This window comes from Larimichthys crocea, chromosome XVIII (assembly GCF_000972845.2).
Source record: "Larimichthys crocea isolate SSNF chromosome XVIII, L_crocea_2.0, whole genome shotgun sequence".
Taxonomy (NCBI): domain Eukaryota; kingdom Metazoa; phylum Chordata; class Actinopteri; family Sciaenidae; genus Larimichthys; species Larimichthys crocea.
The window spans coordinates 16,674,157-16,686,639 of NC_040028.1; the positions used below are offsets into that span (position 1 = coordinate 16,674,157).

The window sequence follows — 12,483 nt, forward strand, 5'->3', positions numbered from 1 at the left end:
CATGAGGAATTAGCATTCTGATGAGCTTTTTCAGTGTCGATCCTATAATGACATTATTATCTCACCGCAGCTGCTGCTGCTGCTGCTCCGTTAATTCAGGTGAGAAATAAACCTGATGGAGGAACAGAGAAGTAGTGAGAGATGAAAGAAGGGATTAGAGTTTTAAAATTGAAACTGCAGCGTGTCAGCATGTTGTTTTACTATTTCAAAGCTGCACCCCCAGCCAGAAAATTAACCTGTTCCAAACATTAGATCTTAAGTTGTACCTGAAAGGAGGATGGAGAAAAAAAAAAGAAAAGGGAAATGGAAAAACACATTTACCACTCGGTTTATTTTAGTGACTGAGGACAATGAGCCAAAACAGATGGTAAAATTAGTCCTCAGCGGTGGAACGAGCAGTCAGATACTCTGTTACATGTAAGTCCTGCATTCAGGATTTCACTGTACGTACGTACAACGTATTTAAAGTATTAAAGTGAAACTACTTCAGACAGATGACTAAGGGGAGTAATGAGATGATTAATGGGACAGAAGAAGGAAAAAAATTCTGCTGAAAAGTTTCTGCAAATAAATGTAGTCGGTTAAAAAGTAAATGAAATGTAAAGGAGGAGAGGTCAAATGTAGAAACAAATGGAAATACTAATAGAGTAAATATACTTTGTTACTTTAGACTTGATTGAGGTTTTCACATCACATGGCTGAAAATACATCAATGAATTTGATGACAGTGGTAGTTGACATCGACAGTCCTTTATTATCATTACGACCCATTATATACAGTACATATAATGAATGTCATGTGTAGTGTGAGGTAAATGTCTGGTCCAGACATTTCAGTATACATATATCTTTTATTTTAAATCCCAAAACCCATTCCAGGCTTATTTACACTGTCAAAAAAATGACATTTTTGGATATTAAAATATATTATTATTATTATAATTAGCGGGCACATATTCAGCACAAATTTGTAAAGTTATTTTAATGTACAGTAGTTTGAAATCCATGATAAATTCAGCCTGATGAGTCAACATTTACAATTCTCAGGCTATGGATTTACTCATCATCATCATCATCATCATCATCGTCATCATCGTCATCGTCGTCGTCGTCATCATCGTCGTCATCACTGTCCTCATCATCGTCATCATCATCATCGTCGTCATCATCGTCATCATCATCGTCGTCATCATCGTCGTCATCGTCATCCTCAGTGTTGACTTTGCCAGAGAGCACATCCTCGATCCAGTCCTCCAGCTCCTGGGGGGTAGGCAGATCCTCCTCATCGTCCATCTCCATCCAAATGCTGTCGGCCTGCTCACAGTCCCACAGAAAGACAGAGAGAGAGAAGTAGACAGACAGATGCAGAGAGAGAAAGACAGGCAGGCAGGCAAACAGGTCAGATGTGAAGAAACTCAACGCAACATTCATATCATGTCAGACAGCTTGTCAGGATGTCAGGGACTTACATCTGTAACGTTGACAACTCCAATCTGTGGTCTGTACAGGTCCACCTTGAAGGTCTTCTCCCAGTATGGAGTCAACTGAAAATATACAAATATATATCTATCATACCTGCATTTTGTGAGAGTTTTCTTCTTGTGTGCATGTCAGTCCGTGTCTGTCTAAGCCGAGAGGTTACATGTCTCACCAGAGGAAAGTCATCAGGGTCGATCCAGATGATGCTGAGCTCAGGTAGGTGGGTGTTGTCTCTGGCGACCTCCTTCAGGATCTCCAAGAACTCGTAACCATCTGGAGGCAAAACACAACAATCAATAGAGCTTTTCACAGCAGCAGAAATGACATGAAATAGTAGGTTCAGTGTGTTTCTAATGATACTAATTACTGATAATTAATGATACTAGTTTCCTTATCATTAGCTTCAGGTCACTAACCTGTATGAAAGGAGGTATATAAACAAAGTTTGACTGATTCATTAGATATCAGGGAACAAGAATAAGACTTTGCATTCATGCCCTCCAATAACAACATTGGTATAACGTAACAAGGTGATGTTACCGGGGTCCTCCACCTCTGCAAAAGCCACAATATGGATTCCTTCAATATCATCCTCCTGAAAAGAACAAATATAAATGTCAGCTTAGTGTAGGTGTCATGGAAATCTTTGTTAATGCTGTCTGCGGCCACACAATCATCACTCACCCAGGTCTCGAACATATCCTCCGCCCGTAGCTTTCTCAGAGTCGGTCTGACGGCACAAAATATTACACGATGTCTCTTAAAATCTCTTTAAAAAGTCGCAAGGAAGTTGGTTAAACATGCATCTGTTTGATCACTTAGTTCAACATTTGTTTACCGTCTGTGTTCTGTTATGAACTCCACCAGCTCCTCCTCGGAGTGAGGCTTGCCTGGGATGGTGACAGGTTCCTCCATAAAAGGCTCATAGAAATCCACCTCGTTCATCTTCAGAGTCAGCTCCTTGGCCACCTGAAGCAACGAACACACTCAAAGTTGCTTAGGAGCACTGATGTGTGTCTGTTTATATGTTTGTTTTTTGTCACTTACCGATTTCTCAAAGGTGGCAAAGAACTTAATGTAGGGCTGGAACTGCTCTGCAGCTTCTTTGAACGCCTCATAGTCTGAGGATGAGAGACAACAGCGGGACAGATGTAGTGTTATTAGATGCTATTGTGCTCTTGTTTTCCCGGTCACGCATCTGTTTGTGCTTTCTTTGGCTGTTGCGTACATGACATTTGCACATCAGGGAGTGGAAATAGCTGAACTTTGACCTCCACTTAATGCTCCCACAGTTGCTCACACGGGATGTAGCCGGAGCTCATCACCACACAAGCAAACTACTCTAGACTCAGTCCTTCCACAGCATGTGGGATGGGACCCGACAGTGGCAGCTGTGTGTGTGCAGCAGTGGTAAAAATGGATCTGTAAATCCACCGAGATGAGGGGGTTGAGGGCACCGGAAAGCCCATCACAGACTCATCTACTGATGCTGTGTTCGGACAGCAAAAAAAAAAAAGAGATATCCAACAACAGCCTCGCACACTCACGCTCAGATTCCTCGCTCTTGAAGTAACCAATGAGGCGGATGTCTTCCTCCATCCTATCAAAGGCTTTCAGCTCCAGAGCGTTTCCTATGACCTCCACGGGCTCCTCCAGCAGCTACAGACACATGGAAAGAGCAGATATAAGTGCTGGGGGGAACTGTTGACTAGTAGCAGCAGCTGGGAATCTGCCCTTAAATTGTTCTACTCACGTCCAACAGGAACTCCACCAGGGTGTTAGCAGAGAGCAGGCCGTCAAACTCAATCACCCGGTCAGCCTTGAAAACATATATGCTGCCCTCCTCCTCGAAGCCTGTGATTGAGGAAAGTTACAAATGAACACATTCAAAGTTATTGGACACTTGACTAAATCTGACTGAGGGAATCATCTGCAAGTATAAAGGAGGCTAAATAGAAGTTGTGCTATGCTGCTTACCCAGTTTCTTTGCCACTTTTGCATCTTTGTGTGAGTCGACCATTCCAAAGCCAACGTCCTTCTCCTCCATGACCTGAGCTGCAAGCTGCAGCCAAAAGAAAAAGATCATGAAGGACTAAATAAGATGAAGATAAATTATTCATTTTGGGTTTCCGAGACCTGGAAAGTTCCAGTTCAGTTAAAAGCTTCATCGGGGACTGCTGTCCTTAAAGTATAAACAGGAGCTTGTCTGCAGTGTCGGGTAAGAAAGAAAAATGATTACCTAAAAGTTGGCACAATGACAGAGGAGCTTAGCTGTCCAGGGGCTATGGAGACAGTTACATAATCACCCAGACAGACTATCTTGATCTAAATATAACCAAAGCAAGAGTATACGTAATTGTTATGGCAATTGTTCTGAGACGTTAACTAAGTGAGACTCTCCTGTCAGATATGATCCTGGCACAAATGAAACAAGCTTGTTAACACTGCGACTGTGAGATTTGAGCTTCTACGCTGCAATGCTTTTCACAAGGGGGTGCCTGATATGTTTGAATTATCCTAAAACATACGTGTGAGCATGCAGGGCCATCCTGCCATTGAGTTTCACGTTATTCCCGCCCATCTACAGTTGGTGGCGGTACCAAACAAGCAGCAATGCCCCCCAACAAAGACAGTGAAGAAGAGCATAGCCAGCAAGCAAACATAAATGTAAACAAGGCATGATATAAATCATATTTTTTGTGGGTTTACAAGAAAATAAAACTCTTTTTCCACCAACTAGAGGATTGGTGTTTAGAGGACTGCAAGTTGTAGATATTTTGGACAAATTAGCAAATGTGTTTCATGCTATATCTGCTCATTTTTGCACTGTGACTTTGTACATGAGTAACTTTAGTAACACGGCCCACCTGTGCTGTGTAAAATAAGTGACGCTAATATCAGGGCTGCATAACTGCACGGCTCAGATTACCTTACCAACAGGTCAGAGAGCAACTCACCCTCAGCCATGTGTAACATGAGACAGGCCAACAGTTCACACTGTTTCGCATTGTGTGGCGTTCGAACAGAGAGATTCGTTTAATCTAATCAATTAGACGTGTGTCCAGCTGCTTAGTTCAGCCTGAATAAAAACACCATCAAACTGTCTTATTTCTGTCACCAAACGGCCACCAAAAACCCAGGAAGAGGAGAAGGTAGCCGTGCCCTTTATGTGTAAAATAAATAAATCACAATGAGTTCTTGGCCTAGAGAGTCACAGTGAGATTTAACCCTCTCTATTTCTAAGGGAGGTAAGTGCACATTGAATTAACTTTAAGTTAAGCTCAAGCAACAGTCCTGCATCTAACTGGACTCCTCATGCACACACAGGGTACATATAGGTACACACTGACCTTGAGGGAAACCACACATACGTGCATTAAACATCTGCTTTATATCTCAGCATTTAGGTCTCTGGAGCACTGCAATGTGAAGTTATTACAGTTTTTTGCATTAGTCTGCTTATAAATAACGTCCTTCCTCCAACATTTTTAATTTCATCCCTGATCTTCCCCCTCTGAATTTGGCCCTGCACCTCTTCTCTGCTTGCTGCTTTGTTTCATTCATCTTTACATACTTTACCTCCAGCACCAACTCTGTCATCTGGTGTTGTTTTTGCAGCTCCTTGCTGTCTGGTATGGGCTCATGGTAGTAGAGGCACACCATGCTGTGCTTCTTCAGGGCTTTCTTGTAGTTCTTGTCATTGATGTCTAGGACGCGGTCTTTCCCGTCATACTGTGGGAACTCCAGGCCCTTCTCGGCCGGGGCTAGAGGCATGAGGCTGAAGCATGGGAGCAGGAACAACCACAGGGAGAGCATGATCCAGAGATGGCAAACACACCCACCAAAAGTCAGAGCTTGGTTTTGGTTTCACAGTATAAAACTGTATGATAAAAAAAAGGTCAGGAAAAGGTAGGAAAATGTAGGCACTGCTGCAGGTTTGAGAGGTAAACGTCAGTGGCAGATCTCAAGCATCCCAAGCTGTGCAGAGGACTCCAACTTCTACAAGCATCTTCAGCTCTTTTTCCCCCCCACTGTGATCTCTCCCTCACGCCTTCTCTCTGCAGACACAAAGACGAAAGAGAAGCACTGTCAGGCCTGTGAGGTATTGGTGGTGGTGGGGGGGTGGATACCATACATAGCAGCAACTCCTCTCCCCCTACCCGCTTAAGACAGGCCCATTTTTAGGAGACCAGTTGTTTGAACGCTAAAAATAAAACTGCAAGTGAGAAAGAAAGAGAGAGAGATAGCAGAGGACAACGGCGGCGGGTTTAATAGTAAGGGCAGTCCTCGCTCCCTGGGATGTCTCTTTGAGTGATGTGGGAGGAGAGTCGAGCTCCAGGGATTCAGGGGTTCGGTTATTTTGAGGTGTTTGAGTCCCTGAGGACCAAAAACATATAGTAGATGTATGGTTAGGCACTGGGGTAGAAAATGGTGGTGTATTTTAAGTGACAGGTCAATGTGCCAACAGGTGTATGAAGGGCAACTCAGATAATCTGGGTGTAGTAGCAGCTCTGCAGATGTGGTATTGTGTGAGTTTTGCAACATGGTATCTGATCATGGAAATATATTCTTGACTACATTTTGCTATTTTACAAACCTACACATTAAATCTACATCTATCTACACCATCATTATATTGGTGACAAGGTAGCAGCTGCCACACCACCACCACCTCTTAAGACTTCTTCATCTCCACTGTCAAGTACAACAGTTCCCTTGCTGCTTGGAAAATACCCTTTTCTGCCCTCTGCAGGTAGAAACCATTTATGACCTGATGAATTATTAAAGTTACAGTAATAACACTGCTAAAAGTTTAAGATCCTTGTGCATTTATTTTCTGCAGTTGCAGAAAAATATGATCCAAATTGGTGCGAGGCTGATCTTTAATACCGTCGACAGCCCTTTTCTTGGACTCGTCATAGTAGAGAAAGCACATGCATTACTAATAACATCAACAATAGCTCCTGTAATGTCTGTGCAAGTGTCTGAATAAACCATGACGGGTGTGACAGTGAGCGAGCATGCACAATACCAGGACGCTGAAACAGAAGCAGCTAGGCTAAAAAGTCTTTTATTTACACATTATTGATTTATGTGGAAAAAAAGACACATCAATTTACTGATTAGCAATTATTCATTTAGCTTAGACTGAGACAAGACTAAGTACAAATGTGCTCCAACCTGAGATGAGACCAAGTGGTCTAAGGACCAGTCTCAAGACCAATTTATGAATATTTAATTGGAACAAACTGGAACTTAAAAAAAATAAAATTACCAGTTGGAAGATGATAGTTAGTGTGAATAATACAGTAGATTAAAAAACACTTTACTAGTGCATTATTGATATTTATGAATTTATTATTCTGATCAGTTGTGATGCTCCTGATAATGATGACTTGAGTCATGTGTCTACACTTGTATTATCTAGCTGAAAAGTTAGTCATCATGTCGTTCTGTTGTATCTGAGCGGTCCAGTCCTCCTTGATGTACTGGTGGTAGGGGTCGTTGGAGTGCTCTCTCCTCTTGGATTTGACAGTGCTCACCAGGATGGCCACGACAATGAAGGCAAACATGCCAATCATCACCGCCAGATACCAGACGACGTTCCTGAAGTTCTCCTCAGCCATAGTCTTGTCCAGAGCGTTGGCCGCTGCCGTCACGTTACGCCTCCAGTTGTCCAAGTATTGACCCAGAGCATTGGTCAGGGACCCCTCCAGACGAAGGGTCAGGTTGGCCCAATCAGAGCCACTTATCTAGTCAGAGGGAAAACAAAGGATGATTTTCTGCTTTTTTCCAGAAAGTTTAAATCATTGGTGTTTTTCTAAAGCACAAAACAAGTCATTTAAATTTAAATTTAAGGCAAAAAAACATCAGTTTAACACTAAAAGTACTGTGTTGTAAGTTGGTGACCACAGCAAACAGTGCTTACAAAGATGGAGCATCAGCTAACAGAGGTTTAATCTTAAAATCAGCTCAGGTATACGTTAAAAAAGGGGCCACATCTTCAGTGTCCAAACTGACCTTTAACTGCTTCAGAGTACAGCAGCCATTTGGAGCCAATGCAGGTGTTTCCTATGATACTAATAAAGGTTCAGGTCCACCACAGCAGCACCCTGACTTGTTTGTCTTGAATGGAACTGAACCTTAATTAGTATCATTGGTAATACCTGTGTTTACCTACTATTTCATGTCAAATTGGCTGTTTTGGTCTATCCACTCACTCTTATAGAAGCATGACGACCACGCATGGAACATTATTTTAAACCTCTGCTGTACTGTACTGACCTCTTGCCAGGTTTTCGGATGCCACATCGTGAGGAGACAGGTCAGGAGACAAAGCCACCTTGCAGTGAAAGCAGAACAAAATAAAGCAGCGCAACACAGGACAGGTGAGCACGGCTAGTTCCAGTATGAAGCAAAGTCATTGGCTCACAGGGAAAAGCATCAACCTCTGCTCGTGCTTTGTTTGCTTTTTTAATCTTTTCTGCTTGTTTGGCGAGGGAGAGATACTGGAGGTATGACTTTGAAAATGTTAGGCATACAAAATGCTGATAGAGAAGAGAGAGTGCTGACATTTATTATAACATGCCACAAAAACACACTAATCTTTACCAAATTATGGCGACAAATATAGAAGAAATAATAAAATATCAAGATGGCAGGTTTGCGAGTGACTGTCTTGTGTGTATTGACCTGTTATTCCTAATCTGCCCACACAGAGGGAGTATTACACAAGGAAACAGTCATATCCGGTTTTACTGTCATTTCCTCTAGGTGGTAGTATAATGCAACACATTTGCACAAACTGACACGCACTTACTTCTGCTTTCTCCATCCAAAAATGTCAACTATTGCTTCCTCATAAATTTTCTCAAATGAACATTGTTTGTCTCTCTGTAAATTAAGCAAATGTGTGTGCCATTTGGTCAAGAAAGGAACTGAAATGAGGTCTTTTGTTTAAGGTAAAATAAGATATCAGCCACAAAGCAGAACCCTGAAAATCCATTGACTTGCTCAAAGACGCTTCAGCTCGGTATCTGTTTGCTGACAAGAATGCTTGAAACTGGATCCTGTGTTTGAAGGAGGGCGGCGATGCTACCCCCTCGGAGCCACACGCTGCTGGAGCGGATAACTCCCAGCACCTCTGATCATTCCCAGATCATTTATGTTTTGTTGTGCAGTGCCAGCGGGTGGATGCTGTGCTGACTTTTTTTTTGCTCTGCAAAGTAAAAACAAGACACAAATAAGACAGGAGAATATGTAGAGAGATCACAAACAAGAGAAAATGAGAAACTGTTTTATTGTGATTGTAAAACTGTAAATTAAAACAGTACACTGAGCTTTGTATCATGAAATATTCTGATTAATCTCCCTGGATTGTTCTGTCTCTGGTCAGGTTTCAGCATTTGCACATCTTCATAATGTGGCATCTCAGTAATGATCTGATGTTTCGTAATATTTCTTTAAAAGATCAGGATTCAAGATTTATTTTTCTTCTGTTGGCTCAGTGTGGAAGGAAACACATTTCAACACACATTGTGTTGAAATGAACTGACACCAGGGGACCAGAACACTAGATGCTTTTTTAAAGAGTGAGGGTTAGAGATACTTTGTTATCTTTGCCACATGTAAAATCACTCAATTATTTTGCAATGGTAATAGCAGAAATACCCCGGGTATAATGAAAAGATGAAGATGAATTTTTAGGTTAAAAGTATTCTCTGAAGTACCATTTTCTAAATGGTTCAACCACTCTGAACCTGGCAACCTTCTTATGAATGGCTTATAAATGAATTAGTTATCTATTAATAGACTAATTAATCACAACACACTCTTTCTAAAGCTCCTTATTTCGTTAGATTTTTACCCTCAACATACAAGACCGTTACCTTACAGGCAAATACATTTCTATAGCTAAGGTACCCATTATTCAAACACTGCTTCAGCTGGCTCTCCAACGCTGGAGACTTAATCATTATATCTGCAGATAACATCATACATATATTTCTAATTTTCTCAAAATTATAAGGGAATATTCAAGTAATCAAACTAAAGACAGCAAAGCTATGAAATGACCAGGGGACATGTGACATCATCACAGAGCTGGATTAAACATCAGGGGGTCAGCGCCGGACAAGAGCAACAATAGAAATTTGAAAGAGAAGGAAGCGCCGGTGAAACCAGTGAACCATAAGACCCTCTCTGTTAGGCTTGAATGTTACATAAACTCCGACACGCACTGACACCATATACCAGTGACTACTTATTTAGTCATACATACGCAGGAACACACTTATCGGTCACATGTTAAGTGTTTCCACTGGTGAGTGTGCGCTCATGGAAAACAGGGTTATGTCATTCATAAAGCAGAAATTTATCTTGTGTGAGTCGCATACCTACGTAGAGGAGTAAAAAATAAAAATAATGAAATGATGACACGCTTGTAGCAGTGCTGAGGCTACTTAATACTCTTACTTTCAAAAGTCAGCCAGTACAGAGGACTAACTAGCGTTTTTTAACATACGCTGAACAAAAATATAAACGCAACACTTTTGTTTTTGCTCCCATTTTTCATTAGCTGAACTCAGAGATCTAAAACATTTTCTATACACACACAAAATAACAATTTCTCTTAAATATTCACAAATCTGCGAGCATATCTCCTTTGCCGAGATAATCCATCCCACCTCACAGGTGTGGCATATCAAGATGCTGATTAGACAGCATGATTATTGCACAGGTGGCCACAATAAAAGGCCACTCTGAAACATGCAGTTTTGTTTCATTGTCATTATCTGGACTGCCTCACGCAGTGCAACACATCTCCTTCACACAGCGTTCAGGTTCAGATCAGGTTGTTGATTGTGGCCTGGGGAATGTTGGTCCACCCTCTAAAGCCTAAGGCGCAACCATTGAAAAATGGGAGAGAAAACAAAAAGCATTTATATTTTTGTTCAGTGTATTACATAGCAGTGTGATCTGTTAAAAGCAATAACATACATATAGACACATTCCAGAAATTGTAGCTTTTTATGTGTGATATTTTACTTCATTCATAGTGCCACTGCCATGATAATACTACTGTTTATCCTTTGGGGAAATATCATGTTTCTATAATACATAACTTTGACAAATCATGGAAGAAAGAGAGTTAAGTTTAAGTCCCTAAGGGTTACCCAAGAGAACAAGAAAGCTTGAAACATTACTCTCTCTCTCAAATATTTCCACACTATTTTCTGGAAGCTGTAGGAGTGAGTTCATAGTCCCATGATAATAAGACACCACATAACAATGATGATAAGGATTGTTTTTCATATTTTTTGTTATGACTGGTACTTCACAAAAGGTAGGACTCAGAAGCACGACTCGAAAACAGTTCAGGGTTGAAACGCAATCCGTTTACTGGTCAAAAGGAAGGTTCGGTACACGGTAATCAAATCAGATCAGGCAAACAAATCCAAAAAGGGCTGGGCAAAGGCAGAGGTTGGTGAACAGGCAAAGTACGAAAAAAAAAAACAGGAAAATCCGATCACTAGAAAACTCACAGGGCTGGGACATAAGGCACTGGGGTACAAAACGAACTGGCACAGAGAGGAGGAGAAACACAGACTAAATACACAAGAGAGGGGAGTGGTAACAAGACACAGGTGAATCTAATGACGGCGGGGCGGACAATCAAAACTGGAGGGAAAAAACACAGGGGCAGGAAGCGAGGCGGTCTGAAACGAGAGGAAGGGTAAGTTTCACAATAAAACAGAAAACAAAACACATGACCTTAAGAGGCTTGACGAGATGTGTCAATTTTTGACTTACAAGAATGAAAACAGTTGATAAAGTTTGCTTCAACGCATATAAACTAAGCTGTGAAGAAATGTTTACAGCCATGCTATTGATGTGTAACTAATCAAGAATGTTCGGTTTGACGTAGAGGGACGGGAAAAGGCCTCACAGGTTCACAGTATGCTTCGTCGATTCTCACTTATTATGTCGCGGCTGTAGACACTATTATCCTCGCTGTGTACTGAGAGCGGTAAATATTTCCTTTTCCCATTGAAGTTCTAGTCCATGAATTAATGCCAAAATACCAGGCATGCCGCCAGGGCTTAGTCGGAGCTGTGGACGGGGAATGACAGGAATGTATTGACTATGTGTTTGTCATATATTTGAAAGGTCACACACGGCTTCTTCCGTTCTTATTACGATAACAATGAACGACACATATTTTTAGCTTGAAAATGGCTCAGTAGCAAAAGTAGCACAAAAATAAATATGTAATATATATTTTGCTACAACTTTTTAATTATAATATCAGCTTTTATACCCTTTATACCTCTTTTATACCTTTTAAATATCAGCTTTTATACCCTTTATACCTCTTTTATACCTTTTAAAAAAATGGCTTCACTTTCATTTTAATGCTACACTGACTTGTAATACGCGAATGGTGCCTCTGTCATTCCCACGACACACCCTGTACAGTCACACATGACTAACTATATCACTGATTTTGGTGAAACTGGATCATACTTTATGGATTACATGTTTTCTGCTTTGATGTCCTCCAGCAACCAGTTTCCAAAAACTGCTCTGCACTGTAGCTGCTGTTAGCTCAGTCACTTACGTGGAGCACTAGGAGAGTGTTGGTGCTTGGGACAAGGGGAACTAGAGCTGGGCCACTGGGCAATATAATAAGGCTCAGCAGCTTCAAAGCTAATGGCAGAAGCAAAGAGGACAACAGAGGAAGCAAGAAGCAACTGGACAAGAGACAACGCATGACTTTGTGCTTTGTGAAATAAAAGGCTGAGAGACAGATGGCGAGCTGGGCTTCGTGCTGTTGGACTAGTGAGTAAAATTATCTTGCTGCTATGTCTTGTGTTGTTGTGCTCGTTTGATGTTTGGCCGTGAGCTGTAAAGTTGTCAACTCACTAGTTTTTGATCATAAGTAATATAATCATAACAAATACACGTGTACAACTGTCCACTCCAAAAAACTGGGGGGTATTG

At 41.3% G+C, this 12,483-nt stretch overlaps 2 protein-coding genes across 2 annotated transcripts; both read right to left on the minus strand.

Annotated features, from left to right (window-relative positions):
• Positions 1-733: 733 nt before the first annotated feature.
• Positions 734-5,794, minus strand: casq2 (calsequestrin 2). The gene is made up of 11 exons (XM_027290985.1): positions 5,059-5,794; positions 3,457-3,541; positions 3,233-3,333; positions 3,027-3,138; positions 2,527-2,600; positions 2,318-2,448; positions 2,164-2,209; positions 2,020-2,074; positions 1,652-1,752; positions 1,470-1,544; positions 734-1,314 (listed from the first exon to the last, which is right to left on the minus strand). Exons 1-11 carry the CDS (start codon positions 5,293-5,295, stop codon positions 1,057-1,059), a joined length of 1,275 nt encoding a protein of 424 aa, XP_027146786.1. The 5' UTR covers positions 5,296-5,794; the 3' UTR covers positions 734-1,056.
• A 740-nt stretch (positions 5,795-6,534) lies between these two features.
• Positions 6,535-8,448, minus strand: LOC109139457 (potassium voltage-gated channel subfamily E member 2). The gene is made up of 3 exons (XM_019263158.2): positions 8,300-8,448; positions 7,765-7,822; positions 6,535-7,232 (listed from the first exon to the last, which is right to left on the minus strand). Exons 2-3 carry the CDS (start codon positions 7,789-7,791, stop codon positions 6,900-6,902), a joined length of 360 nt encoding a protein of 119 aa, XP_019118703.1. The 5' UTR covers positions 7,792-7,822; positions 8,300-8,448; the 3' UTR covers positions 6,535-6,899.
• Positions 8,449-12,483: the final 4,035 nt, after the last annotated feature.

What these genes read in the sequence shown, in the direction of transcription:
- casq2 (XM_027290985.1), bottom strand. Translation starts at nt 5,295, where the DNA reads ATGCTCTCCCTGTGGTTGTTCCTGCTCCCATGCTTCAGCCTCATGCCT. An exon ending in AGGATATGTTCGAGACCTGG is followed by an intron (nt 2,075 to 2,163) that starts GTGAGTGATGAT and finishes TGTTCTTTTCAG; the next exon opens with GAGGATGATATTGAAGGAAT. An exon ending in ACCCTGATGACTTTCCTCTG is followed by an intron (nt 1,545 to 1,651) that starts GTGAGACATGTA and finishes GTATATTTTCAG; the next exon opens with TTGACTCCATACTGGGAGAA.
- LOC109139457 (XM_019263158.2), bottom strand. Translation starts at nt 7,791, where the DNA reads ATGTGGCATCCGAAAACCTGGCAAGAG. An exon ending in ATCCGAAAACCTGGCAAGAG is followed by an intron (nt 7,233 to 7,764) that starts GTCAGTACAGTA and finishes CCCTCTGACTAG; the next exon opens with ATAAGTGGCTCTGATTGGGC.